Raw genomic sequence first — 15066 nt, 5'->3', positions numbered from 1 at the left:
TCCATTAATGGGAGAGAATAGAACTGGAGAACACAGTTTGTAAGGGGTGGCTCCTTTAAGATGGAGATTATGAGAATTTTTCCCTCCGAGGATTACTGGAGTCATTGAACTTTTTGTTTTAAAAGGCTACATTTTTTTAAAGATAGATAGATTCTTGATTGACAAGGGAGTCAAAGGAAAGCAGAGGTAGACAGCATGGTACAGTTAACAATTAGATCAGTCATGGTCTAATCAAATCGTGGAGCAGGCTCAAAGAGATGAATGTGCTATTTGTGCTTCTAATTGGTATGTTTGAGTGTATTTTACATAGATGACAGAGTTTCACACCACAGAAAGAGGGCCTCCGTGTCTGTGCTGGCTATCAAACAACTAACTACTCTAATCACATTTTCCAGCACCTGGTCCGGAGCCTTGTATGCTGCGGTGTTTCAAGTGCCATTCGAAATGCTTCTTAAATGCTGTGAAAGTTCCCACCTCTACCATCCTTGCAGGCAGTGAATTTCAGATTCCCACCAACCTCTGGGTGAAAACAATTTCCTCATATCCCCCATAAATCTCCTGGTCCTTACTCTGAATCTATGTCTCCTGGTTATTGACCCTTTCATTAAGAGGAAAGGTTTCTTCCTATCCATATTCCCCATAATTTTGTACCCCTCAATGAGATCCCATCTCAGCCTTCTCTGCTCCAAGAAAAAACCCTGGCCTGTTCAGCCTCTCTTCGTAGCTGAAAGTCTTCATCCCAGGCAACATCCTAGTGAATCTCTTTTGCACTCTTTCTAGTGGAATCACATCCTTCCTATAGTGTGGTGACCAGAACGGTGCACGGTACTCTAGCTGTGGCCAGCAAGCGTTTTACACAGCTCCGTCATAACCTCCTTAGCAGGTTCCTCTGCTAATAAAGTCAAGTATGCCTTCTTATCTACCTCTCCTGCTGCCATCAAATATTTTTGGACATGCACTTCAAGGTCCCTCTGTATTTCCTGGCATCCTAAAATTCATTGTGCATTCCATTGCCTTGTTAGCCCTCCCAAAATGCATCACCTCACATTTTTCATGGTTAAATTCCAGTTGCCACTGTTCTGCCCAACCTGTCTATATCATCCTGTGAGCCAAGGCTTTCCTCCCTGCTTTTTACCAAATCAATGTCTATGTCATTGGATAGCAGGAGGAGGCTTTTGAAGAGTTCTGTTGTTAAAAACCAATATATCGGCCCTGGGTCACCGTCGTCTGGAGATAGCGTGGGTCTGTGTCTGTGTCTGCGTGGGTTTTTCCCCCACAACCCAAAGATATGCAGGTTAGGTGGATTGACCACACTTAATTGCAAACAAAATAAATTGGGTACTCTATTTTTTTTTAAAAATCCTTGTATGGGCCATATTATTCAGTGCATTCCAGGTAAAGCACATTTTCAAATCATATAAAAGGATAGTATTGTTGGCCAGAATGCTTAACACACAGAAATATAGACTGCAGCAATTAAAGAAACTAATAAGACTGGACATGCTCAGTTCATGTTTCACTTAGTATTTTTCAGAAAGTCGCATGGCATTTGGAGACGATGACTTGCAGCACAACTGATACATGGCCATTGAGAGTAAACAGTCACTTCACTGTAAAATGCTGAAATTTACATCTAGCAGCAATGTCTTGATAAGCAGAACACTATCATATCCACTGGACGTCAACAGTGAATGACTCTGCAAACATGATGCTTGCCAAACTTAGCTGACACACGCGAATGCCAAGTTATAGGTACATGACCTTCGTGTACCCTGTTGAAAAAAACAACAGTATTTACCAAAACAAGCAGTTTCAATACAAATAATTTTAATTTAAGGTATAAATTTTAGCATTTAAATTTGTGACTGAAAAGACACAAAACAAAACACATCTGCTAACTGCAATACAATGATTGGGCAGGTAGTGGGGTTTAGAAGAGGGGCTAGCAGATCCACGATCCATTAGTTATTCGAAAGTTAATTGGTAAAGGGTCAGAAGCTCCACAAAGGAGGAACCACAGTTTTTACTGATCTGAGTTCAGCAGTTCACTGTACATCACTGGGTTGCAAAATATGGTAATTCAGCCACCATGCCTGTGCTGGCTATTGCCAAGCCTTACTCAGTGAATACTGACAATGAATATTTACTGTCTGCTCCATGCCCATAGAATGCAAAACACATGAGATGAGATCCTATTCTCCTGATTTAGTTTGAATCCTGGTGTCTTAAAAAATGACATTAAGCTCCCAGAGCATGGAACAGTCCAAGGTTTCTCCCTTCATAAGCTATTTCAGAGGGTACAATGGAGGTTTTTGGGCAATGTAAAGTTTAGCACCAACTTTCCCATTCATTTGTTTATACCTCGAGCTGTTTTAAGTAAAACTTGGCTGAGGAATTATCACATTGATGTGATAACAGCGTTAAAAAGTCATTTCCAAATCTCCGGCTTCACCAAATTTAAATGGAGAAACCAGTGAGTGTGAATCATAGATGGAAATAGAAAAGTTATATTATATATTACCTTTATTATGGAAATCCTACAGTGCAGGTTGCGATATATTCACCAAATTAATTTTAACATGGTACTTTGTGCGAAAGTCGACTTTATTTAAAATAAGATTCCTGCCCTGTCAAGCGGATATAGAAGATTTTGTGTCGCTATTTTGACAACGATCACTAGTACCGTGGCCAACATTTATCCTTCAGCCAACAGCACAAAAAAAACCAGATGACCTGGTCATTTATAACATTACTATTTGGGGGTCTGGTTATGCCCAAATTGGCTGCCACATTTCCGACATTACAACAGCGACAACATCAAAAGAGGTATTTCATTGGCTGAAAGGCACTTTGGAACTGCCCAAGGTTGTGAAAAGTACTATTTAATACAAATTATCCTTATATTTTAATGTTGTGGTTGGACAATAAGATTATAATTTGCTTTTCTCCTAACAGAATCTCTATGGGACAAGCTTTAGTTGCTTAACACTTTAAAAAAAAAAGTCCCGTAACAATCCCAAAGATGTTATTTGTTTTTATTCTTCGATGAGGTGAGGCAAGACACTGATTTAAAGACTGGAAATTGGAGAAAATGTCCATTACTAAAATATTCAGCAACTTCCCCAGGTTTATTCAGTTAATCTCCTTTATGGGTTGGGCGGCACAGTGGTTAGTACTGCCGCTTCACGGCACCGAGGATCCTACATTTATACTCCAACCCCCTTGGAATAAGGGCCAACGTTCCATTCCTGATTACCTGCTCCACGTGTGCCCCAAGTATCTTTGTGTTGCAGCTTTCTGCAGTTTTCCGCCATTTAAATAATAGTTATTTTGTTCTCCCTTCCAAAATTAAGTTAACAGTTTCCCACACGATACTCCATTTGGCAACTTTTTGTGCATTTACTTTACCTATTCGTATCCCTCTTTCAATTTTCCGTTCCGCCTATTTTTGTGTCATCTGCATATTTGGCTACAGTACATTTGATTCCTTCCTCCAAGTCATCAATATATATTGTAAACAGTTGCAGTCCCAGCGCTGATCCCTGTGGAACCCCACTGGTTACAGGTCGCCAGCCTGAACCCTTATCCCCACTTAACCTTTTGTGAGGTACCTCGGCAAACACATTCTGGAAATCAAATTACAACGCATCTACTGTTCCCCTCTATTCACTCTGGTTGAGACTTCTTCGAAAAACTCTAATAAATTAGTCAGACATGATTTTCCTTTTCTAAAGCCATGCTGACTCAGCTTTGATTAAAAGATATTTTCAAAGATGTCATCTCACCACCAGATGACAGTTAGGAAAATCAGGTGCACGCTGGATTTCAACCTTGTTTCGTTCAAGCTTTGGTACTTTGGAAACAATTGAGTACTCATGATATTTTAGGCACTTTTGATAGAAGAACTTAGCCTAATCTGTAGAGGAATGAAATTAACTAACTACTTCAACAACCGGTTGGACTAATTTCGAGCCATTACATTGTTGAGTTCAGCCATTACTTCAAACCAACACTACCAACCACAATAAATCTTGCAGACTAAATTGAAATACACGAGAAAAAGGGGATTTTTGGCAATTCTTTGTAACAATGGACTTTCCAGTGGGTACAAATGGAAGATATCCACTTGTAATTAGAACAAAACTAATTTACACTCCTTTGGTATAAATAGAAGTTACACGAAGTATGCGATTCTGTAACTATTTATATCTCGCCGATAGGAGTTTATCCATACATCAGCCGCTTGGAAGTGTAAATAGACACCCCAGGTTTGTCCATTTCACTTCGTACCAACTACTGGACAATGATGAGAGATCAGCAATACTTCTATCGTTGGTTTAACAATTATTTATTCGATTCCCTCTCCATTAGTTTAAGCCACAAGGAGAGAAGCATTACTGAGCTCCGCCTAAAACCTCACGACCAAAGGCGCAGCATCTCATCAACTTCATGACCAATCTAGGCACAGGCCGCCAAGGAGAAGACAATTTGAAGTCTACTCCACCTTCGCCCGCGACTCCTAAAGCACAATCCCTTCATGGCTCCAAAAGGGTACATTTCAAGTTTGGAAGCTTCCAGAAGAGCCGCGGATCAAAACGGCGGCGGCGCCCTGCCCGCGTCCCCCCCCCCCCCCCCAAAAAGGTGCAGCTACCAACAGAACCAGCCACGTTTCATCCCGAGACTGGTCGTCTTTACACGGGAAGCCCGGCCGACTGAGTTTCGGAGCGGCCTCCCGACCCGGCGGTGTCAGGCCGACAAATGTGGAGCTTCACTCCGCTCGTTTTAGCCATACGAACCGCCATCAGCCGCTGCAAGCCTATCGGTGACACCCCCACTAAAGGGGCCGAGGCCTCCGCTCCATCCGCCCGGTTGGAGAGAGGGAGGGGAAGCAAAGAGAAGAACGCGGACACTGACCTTTCCCTAATCCCTATGACACCGCGCCTCCTTCCCCAAGCCGCCATCTTTACCAGCATCCAGGGAAGGAATTTTTCACGCTCACTCCCTCCCCCCACGACTGCAGCCCGGCGCGCGGCCTGCTGGGATTTGTAGTTCCGGCCTGGCGAGATGCTCTAGGCCCGCGCGGACGGACATACTACAGCTCCCACAATGCACCGCGCCGGCCGGACCTCACGGCGGCGGGACACCATCGAACATCCAATCAGAGGCAAGGACACGACGACGGGTCGCGGTTTGTATTCGTTTTGAGAATCTGTACCGCGGTTGAGCTGGACATTTGATGTCAGTGCAGCAATATTTGTGGGCTGGTGAGTTCGATGGAGACAATAAATGCTCCACAAATTGGATTGTTGCTTTTGATTTGCTAATGTAATTGTGCCAGTCAACACCGTTAAATGATGACTGGGTGATAATCTGTTTAGGACCATGACCGTGGAACATATTGATAGATGCATAAAGTCTGTTTCTTTCTTTATTTGTCTCTATCACATTAGCCAAACAAAAGATACAGAGGAAAGTGGAGGCATTTGATCCACCTGCAGCACCGGACATAAGCAGCATTGAGACCAGTACAAACTTCAACCTTCAGTTTAGTTGTGAACTGTTGACAGGCAACAGATTCTGATTTTCAAGGTTCTTTGGCTCGCAGAGTGCAGGGAGGGGAGGCCTCTTTCCATCAGGTGTTGCGGTGTTATTATTTTGAAAGGTTCTGGCCCAGTTCTGTGGTGTAACTTTACTTTTGCACAGCAGTTTATTTTTTAAAAATCTGCTTTCTGAACATTTGCTTGGCTTTGAGTCAGTTTTTAAACAACACAATTTAATTGTTGGAATGTTCTAAAAAAACTTGTGTTTCTACAGCAACCACAGGACATCCTGGTGCACTTCACAGCCAATATGGGCAGCACTGTAGCTCAGTGGCTTAATAGCATCAGGGTCGATTCCTGACTTGGATGACTGCCGGTGCAGAGTCGGCACATTCTCCCAGTGTTTGCGTGGGCTTCCTCCAGGTGCTTCAGTTTTCTCCCACAAGTCCCGAAAGATGAGCTTGTTAGGTGAATTGGAAATTCTGAATTCTCCCTCAGTGTACCCGAACAGGCGCCGGAGTGTGGTGCCTTGGTGATTTTCAATTGCAGTGTTAATGTAAGCCTACTTGTGACAATAAAGATTATTAAATGAATAATTTAATAATGTAATGTTGCTGGGGTATTGTTTCCTCAGTCAGTTGCACCATAGCAACATCATCTCATGTCAAAGATTGCATCCAGTGGCGGATGAATGCAGAAATGTGTAATTAATATTTTGTGGAGCTTTACTTTACAGAACCACATAATTATTACAGTGCAGGAGGTGATTCACCCATTGTATTTGCACCAACTGAGCAATTCAGTCTGTCATTCTCCTGCCTTTTCCTATAACCCACCATGCCCGTTCTTCCTTTTTAAATAACACTAATTCTCTTTTGAGTGCTTCCATTGAATCTTCCTCCACCACATTGAGCAGTTAAGGTCTGAAATGCACATTGTGTGAACAAGAGTTCATGTTACTTTTGCTTCTCTTGAAAATTATTGTAAATTGGTATCCTCTCGTTCACTATCTTTTAATGAGTGGTAACTTTCTCCCTATCTACTTCACAAGGAGAAACTTTGCAAAAATTACTCTGGGAGTGGATTATGTTAATTTAGTTGGTTGCAATGTCACTTGTAAATCAAAAGGTTAGGGCGGCACGGTGGTGCAGTGGTGAGCATTGCTGCGTACGACACGGAGGACCCAGGTTGAATCCCGGCCATGGGTCATTATCTATGTGGAGTTTGCACACTCACATTGTGTGGGTTTCACCCCCACAACCCAAGGAAGTACAGGTTGGGTGGATTGGTCACGCTAAATTGCCCCCTAATTGGATAAAAAAAAACTTAAGAGTACAAATTAAGTGAATCGAAAGGTTGTGTGCGAGTCGATAAATCCATGAAAAGGGTGCTACATTTCCATTCTTCAGGAGATATTAAAGGTGCTGACTGTCTTATTCAGGTGGATAAGCCAGGGGTAGCACAGTTGCTTCACAGCCCGAAGGTCCCGAGTTAGATTCCCAGCTTGGGTCACTGTCTCTGCGGAGTCTGCACATTCTCCCTGTTTTGGCGTGGGTTTCCTCCCATAGTTCAAAGGTGGGTTAGGTGGATTGGTCATGCTAAATTGTCCTTGGTGTCCAAAAAGGTTAAGTAGAGTTACGGGAATAGGGTGGAGGTGTGGGCTTGGGTAGGGTGCTCTTTCCAAGGGCCAGTGCAGACTCGATGGGCCGAATGGCCTCCTTCAGCACTGTAAATTCTATAATTCCATGGATGATAAACATCCCACGGTAGTATTCCTACCTTTAAATAATACTGCAAAAACAGATTATTTGGTCATTTACTGATGTTGAATGTTTTTAAATTCATTTTTTACAGGGTGTGGACTTCTGGCTACGCCAGCGTTTGTTGCCAATCCTAATTGCCCTTGAAGGTGGTGGTGGTGAGCTCCCTTCTTGAACCATGTGATGTAGGTACACCTACTTTGCTACTGTGAGGGAGTTCCAGGATTTTGATCCAGCGACAGTGAAGGTACGGCAGTAACTTGGGGAAGGAGGCACAGAGTCACAGGGATTAGGGAAAGATCAGTGTCCGTGCTCTTGCCTTTGTTCAACAACAATTAATCATGTGAAATGCTTTATATGAAAACGTACTACCTAAATGCCAAGTATTCTCTTTATTTCTCAGATATATGGTTGAATGGAAGCCACGGCATAGCAGATTTTTGTAGTCTGATTTAATAGGTCAAATGACCTACACTCTTTCTATATTTTCAAACATTGTCTTTAAATCAATCAGAAATAGCTTTTGAAAACATTATGAACAAGTATACTGGTGACAGGGTTCATATGATTTCATTAGTAATCACGCCAGTTGACAGCTCTTCGGTAGACTCTTTACCCTAAAGGGTATGCTAAACACAAAAACATTTTGAGCAAACAGCAGCCCCAAATTGTCAGTACAAAGAAAATTCTTACCGTTGTCTTTTGAGACATGTCCATGTTCATCATTTGGGATGTTTGGGAGGATAGTCAAGTGACTGCTAAGGCCGATCTGTACCCCGTGTCGCGTCTTTTCGTCCGACGTCACTTCGTCCAACGACACTTCGTCCACGTCTTTTGGTCCAACGTCTTTTTGTCCGCACGTCTTTTGGTCCAACGTCTTTTTGTCCAATTATCCAATTACAAATTAACTCCGTATAAAACCATTTAATTGATAAAAATGCAAGTACAATACAGCAAGTGAATTTAATTGCTAAAATGCAAGTAATTGATAAAATGCAAGTTGAAAAATGCAGTTAAAAAATCTAAAAATGCAGTTAAAAAATCTAAAAGTTTACTAATTACTTAAAATTCCCGAAGTTACTTAAAATTGATGTAATTTGACACAATGAACTTTGCCATTTCGGGATGGGCGAATTAAGAAAGAGAACGATAATATCTATCCTTTAACGAGGCTCGTTAAAGGAAAGAGAACGATAATAACTATCCTTTAACGAGGCTCGTTAATATGCAATAAAGGATTTTTATTACCGGTCTCTTTCCTTTAACGAGGCTCGTTAAAGGAAAGAGACCGGTAATAAAAATCCTTTATTGCATATTATACCTTGCTATGTGCATTAGAGAAGATTTCTATTTACAAAAAGTTAATGTGGGGAGTGGAGTGGAGTGCTAATAAGCAAGTTACAAAAAGTCTTTGACAAAAAAAATAATCCGACAAAAAAACGTAACAAGTCACAAAAAGTCTTTGACGAAAAAAATCATCGAATAAAAAGACGTAGGATCAAAAGACGTGCGGACAAAAAGACGTTGGACCAAAAGACGTGGACGAAGTGTCGTTGGACGAAATGACGTCGGACGAAAAGACATAGCACCCTGTACCCAGATGGTTCTTCTGCAAATAGGAGAGGTTACCGCAGCCAATTGAGTTTTGGGTAATCTCCGAGCTTGAAATCAATATAAAAAATGAGGCCTTTCAGCATGTCCTTGTAGCACTTAATTTGATTGCCATGCGAACGTACCCCAGATTCAAACTCTGCACAGATTTGCTTTCAGAAGCGACTGTCAGACATTCTGGCCACAAGAGCAGCTGTGACCATCTCTGTGTTGTGTGGATGCTTGGCCTGCCAGCTCAGGCAAACATTTCAGTGTTTGGTGTTATGTCCTGCCATCTGATCTTCAGGTTTCTCAAGGCAGCTCAAGTGAAAGTTGTTGAGTGTCTTGGACTGTTTACCAGCATCATGCCAAGTCTCTCATCACATGGTCTCATCCACCTAGTTGGATGGAATCAGTCATCACATGTCAGGATCGACAAATCTCTAGGATGCTGACAGTAGGAGAACAGATAGTTACCCTCACCTAGCTTGGCATGCTGGTCTAAACGGTTTACCAGCAGCAGAGGGGTTCACACAGAGGTGGAAGGCATTTATCAATTTCTTCAAGGATTGAGGGGTCAGTAAAGGGGACGTTGGAGAAGAAAAGGGGATGGTGGGAGCTTGGTGTCAGGGGGCAGGCGGGCTGTGGTTGTTTATTGTTCTTTCAATATTTAGGGTATATATGTGAAAATGCCTTGAATAAGGACAATTACACACATTGCACGGCAACACAAATGAATTGCAAAATATGTTTTATTAAGGTACACAATGTTTGAATGATTACAAGTGGAAGGCACAACATTTTTCAGGACAACAATAATTAAATGGACATATATTTTCAAACAGAACAGTTACACAAATAATTACGCAGGAGACAACGACACCTGGCATTTCAAAACACCGGTTGTGCAAAATTAATAAAGCAAGAAAGTGCAATTTGTAACATTCAAAAAAAAAAAATACATTTCCAGAAACTGGATAAGAATTTAAACATTATAGTCATATGTTCTGTTGAATGAACATTATTGCAATAACATACCAACCTTGCAAAAAACTGAAATCTTGTCAACAGAGTATTAAAACATGGTACTAATATTTCAGGGTCTAATAAGTTTGACTACAGCAAAAAAATATTTACAACATCTGAATTGTATTTCACACTTTTAGGGGTGTCCAGCTATCAATGCAATTGCAGATATGCTCCCTGAACTAAAAATAGCAGGATTAACCCTACTGGCTTTGAAATATCTTTGCAAATTGGATGATTCAGGGAGGCAGTGAGTATGAAGGGAGGGCGCTGTGTGTACAGGGGAAACTGGTTTAAGCATTACCAAAGTGTAGAAATGCTATGTGGTCACAGGAGCTGCATAAATATATCCTATTCAATTGGACAGCTTCCTTTTGGCTTAATCAGGTTAGAGGGAAGTACTTGTTGTTTGTAAATAGAGGGTCTTCTTTTGTCTCCCTAAGCAGATGAGTTTCGACTTGTCATAAAAATCCCATTTGACAAGATGGCAATGCAAAGTCACGGCAGCTGGAATTCAGAAATTAGCGAGGGAGGGCTGTAATCTGTGGCTAGCAGCTTTTTTTGAACAGCTGACAAGAAGGATTGTTGAGTTTCTGGCAGTGGGGCAAATGCAGCTCAGGTGGAATGAACAGCATTAGCAAGTAGTGGAGAGAACTGGTGCAGAACTTAAGAAGCCAGAGGGTTAGTCACGTGGCAGATAAGGATGAAGTAAACAGGCAAGCAAGCAGCTGGATCAATAGGTCAATGTGTATTAAAATTGAAATATCCATTGCAGTGATAACCACATAGTAATTAACCGCAAAATCAACAATCCATCTTTATACTTTATGTCCATCAGCAGGTTCTGATGAAAGGACATTGAACTGAAACATTAACCGTTCTCTCTCCAGAGATGTTGCCTGACTTGTGTATTTCCAGCATTTTCAGATTTTAATATTTACAGCATTACATTTTTTATATAAATAGAAGGAATTAAGGGGTTGAGGCTAAAAGAAAGAGTCCTCTGACTCAGTTTGACACAACATAATTACAGTTTAAAATATAATACATGACTGATAATCTCCTCCAACTGGCACGTAGAAACAATTCAGAAAAACTAAAATAATGAGACTGATAAATTCTATCCCTGGAAAAGAAGCCATATTAGGTGATTATTCATGCACATTGATTACCCACATCATGGAATTACAGAGGTGTTTACGCCTAAAAGGATTTCAATCATCTTTCACCAGCTACATTTACTGGACACATTAGGCAAAATTCAAGAAACTTCCACACTTTGCCACCAATGAAAACATTATGATCCTGCATGCAGTAATTACCGTATGTGATGGCATGCAGACACCGTACCACCCCCCCCCCCCCCCCCCCAAGCTAGCTGAGAAGGTGAAAATGTTTACGATTTAAGCCAAAAGTTACTTCCAAAGCAGATTGATGTTGGACTCCGTCATCATACAGCAAATCAAGAGTGAATTCAAACAAGTAAAAAAGAATAGAGTACTGCCTCAATTTGGGCACACTGTGGGCATCACATTGTACTAACGTAGGCATTGGTCATTACCACTTTCACCTAGTTGAATATTGCTTTCCTGACAGTAAACAGACTCCATGGACCAAAGGGAATTCCTCACACTTGCTTGGACAAAAGATGATCTCCACAAGGGTATTTAAAAATAATATATTTTTCTGAACACCTCTGCCCCAGGCTACTCAAAGAAAGCTGCTTTTTTCAAGCTCATGTGTGAGCGTTTCCTGTTCTTGGAGTTGTTGCCACATTTCCCTGGCTTCCTCTGCAGGTATTGTCCTAGCAAAATGCAGCAACAAGCCTCTCCTGGCTCGGTTGCATCAGTGCGATGGGCCTGCATACACCTAAATCGTCTCTGTCCATTTCTCCTGACCTTAGTTCCAAGGGAAATTGATATTTCTGGGAGCAAATATTAGGATGATGAGCTCCAATACACAACTCAGTAAACAATCCTTTATATTTAAAAAAAGTGTGTATATTGTATTGATCAGCATTTGTTTTTTTTTCTAACTACTTAAGTGATTAATGGAGTCATACATGAGCATTTTGCACAGCAGCTACATTCAATTGCTCTGAATTGGGGAAGGAGGCAAATCTAGGCAGTCAGTGCAAACAACTATATTCACAGTATTTTGGAAAAACAACATTTTTCCTTTTTTAAAATAAATAGTACACATTCTCTGACAGGAATCCATTGCATCTTTTAAATGTGCTGTTCAAACTGATGAATAATTGTGTTTTTTCAGTACTCGGGCTGTGCCAATCCATAATTTTGAGCCAAGTTCAGCTGTCAGCTGCATTGTACTGTATTGGTTAAACATGTATTCAATGTCTTGTTTAGCAAGATGTTAACTCACTCAGTGAATAGATGCTTCACATTCATCCATTATGCCAGCTATTCAGAGCAAATACATATTTTGCATTTTTGCTCTTACCGGTCATCTGGAATGGAATCTGTACTCCAGGACGAGATTCAATGTAAACTGGATATAGAACCATTCAACAGATTGGTTGGGCTTTTTAAAGTTTAGATTTGTGTTTCAAATGAATTAATCGGCACCAAAAAGGCAAGAGTCCAATTAAATCTTGTGAACCTCAGATGAAGCTTGTGTGGGGGGCTAGGTTACACAGTATAGCACAGGCAGCATGGTCAGATATAACTTTTCAATTCCTGCAGATCTTTAAAAGTTAATTGGCAAACCAGAAAAGTAACAAAATAAATATTTAGAGACAGTACTCAAGGGAGTTAGCACCAAAAATGAAACAAAGAAAAAAAAACAAGCTCTAGAAAACAAAATAGAATCTCGAGCAAGGTGCCTATCATTGGCAAGTTGTGGAGTTGTTTTTTCTCCATTCTCAAATGTTCATGCCCAATTAGGAGAACTGCGAAAAGGATGTTGGCTCCTGGGTTAGTGAGAGATCCTGTTCTGGATTGCTGCTTAATGACTCTTGCTGGGGGTGTGCTGAACCAAAGGTGTTCTGGACCAGGCTAGATTGTCATGTCTCCCTTGTTGAAAAAAAACATTAATTCTCACAGGCTATGCTCATGTATGGCAGAGTGACTAGAAGGGCAAAGTTCCAGAAAGCAGTTCTAGTACTAACCCAGCATAAGTGAGCACCTTCATGATAGGATGAAGGACAGGAATCTCAAATATGGTTCCCATTTCCTTCTTTAAACTATTTTTCTAAAGACTTCCGTGCGAGATAATGTTCCACTATATGGTGTTAGAGCATATGGTTCCGGCACACTCCAAATTACACAAGTGAAAATTGAGGCTCTGTTATGGTGTAATCTGTGGACAATGTTTTAGTTAAGAAAACTGTGGCACCTGACCACTGACTATCTTACATTAATTCCTTGAAACAATCTGACTCCAGGAACATTTCTCTCCAACGGGCTTGAAACAAAGTTAAACCCAGAACCTTTGAAAACTCAGGTGAATTTTCAAAACAGGACTGCAACCAAAACAATTGCATCCTGAGACATAACGAGAAAGAGAGAGTTGAAACATGGATCAATGTGAACAATATGTCTGGAGTTTGTAAAGAAAAAGGTTTCAGTGCAGAGCTGAGAAAGCAAGTTCAAGTTTATTGATCACTTTCATATAAGGAAACATTGTGGGTAAAATACATTAGTCAAAGACTTGTATTTTTCGAATGGGTGAAGGAGAGAAAGGGAAAAGAGTAAAAGCAGAGCTCCATCAAATGTTAGACTAGCTGAAACTGAAGAGAAATCAGCGAAGCTCGCTGGAAAGTACATGTAAACATTTGAAAAGTGGGTCAGCTTTGGTTGTGGTGCAGACCTCACATCTATGCTGGACAATTTATTGCCATACAATGCCTAGGAAACAAGATTTTCTTTGGCAATTAAGTCAGTCTAGTGGGGGATGGTGGATAAAGAAAGAAAATAAGGGAACATTTTCCAGTTTTCCCACAGGAAAATAAAAGGAGATTCTAGCTAGGGTCACAATTCACAAATGAGAGCAGTTTGACCATCCATTATTCTGTAATTAAGTATAGTCATGTATCACTTGTGGTTTTTATGTTTGTGGACACAAATGCAACAAGTTACTGGTCTCCCAAGAAGAATGCTCAATACTTAACGATTGCAGATATCAAGTGACATTACCTCCAAGTTCAGTAACAAAAATAAATTAATTTATACAATGCCCTTTATGAGTGGTGTTCCATAGCCAATTCAATATGCTTTGAAACATCAGTAGGGAAACAATTAATTTCTGCACAACAAGGTGCTACAAACACCAATGAGCAAATAATCTGTTTGAATAGTGCTGACTGGAAGATTGTTGGCCAGGATATCTGAATTTAAAAAAATTTTTTTTAGAGTACCCAATTTTTTTTTCCTAATTAAGGGGCAATTTATCATGGTCAATCTACCCACCCTGCACATCTTTGGATTGTGAGGGTGAAACCCCACGCAGACAGGGGGAACAATGTGCGAACTCCACACAGACAGTGACCCGTGGCTGGGATCAAACCCGGGTCCTTGGCGCCGTGAGGCAGCAGTACTAACCGCTGCGCCACCGTGCTGCCCATGCCAGGATATCTGAATGACCCTCCTTCGTTAGAAACTTTTACATCCAGCTGGCATAGCAGACATGATCTCATATTCCTGTCAACCAAAAGACAGCACCAATGCCAGTAAAGCACTCTGTTAGTGCTGAAATGAAGGGTGGCTTAAATTAAATGCTCATTTCTCCAAAGTGGGATTTGAACCAGTGCTACCACCAACAAGACAGAGATACTTAGAAGCTGCAGAAACCAAGCACTTGTCTACTTAAAGGCATAATTTCTGAAGGGGGGGGGGGGGGGGGGGGAAGAATTTGCAAGTGAATCCCAAATGTTATACTTCTCTTCCTCCTGCGGTTTCTTTGGCGTCATCCAATTTGAAAGAAACCTATTTTGAACGTGCAAGAAACTCAAATTGTGGAATGCCACAATTATTTTTTAAACACCAGAAATTGAGATGGTTCCTTGCGGCCTGCAAGGTATTTGGTTCAATCCCTGGTACATTTTATCAATCTTAACCAGGACAGCAGTGACACAAGTACAACTGGGATTGTGAGGGAGGTAGCCAACCAAGGTTCCTGCGCAATTACTAGCC

At 41.1% G+C, this 15066-nt stretch overlaps 1 protein-coding gene across 6 annotated transcripts in view; it reads right to left on the bottom strand.

Moving 5' to 3' along the window:
• Positions 1–15066, bottom strand: part of LOC119978518 (transmembrane protein 11, mitochondrial-like) — a 40791-nt gene that overhangs the window by 15631 nt on the left and 10094 nt on the right. The window contains exon 1 of one of the 6 annotated variants that reach the window (XM_038820213.1): positions 4915–5057. The exons of 1 other annotated variant lie outside the window; for it this stretch is intronic. In XM_038820213.1, coding sequence (XP_038676141.1) covers positions 4915–4973 — 59 coding nt within the window. In that variant the 5' untranslated portion in view covers positions 4974–5057. Of the gene's footprint in view, positions 1–1520; positions 1565–1631; positions 1772–4504; positions 4555–4651; positions 4763–4914; positions 5058–15066 lie in introns of those variants that run through there. 4 more of the 6 variants (XM_038820216.1, XM_038820214.1, XM_038820217.1 and 1 more) reach the window with 4 other exon arrangements.

The sequence above is a fragment of the Scyliorhinus canicula genome, chromosome 15, assembly GCF_902713615.1.
Source record: "Scyliorhinus canicula chromosome 15, sScyCan1.1, whole genome shotgun sequence".
Taxonomy (NCBI): Eukaryota; Metazoa; Chordata; class Chondrichthyes; order Carcharhiniformes; family Scyliorhinidae; genus Scyliorhinus; species Scyliorhinus canicula.
This window is presented reverse-complemented; position numbering and strand designations above follow the sequence as displayed.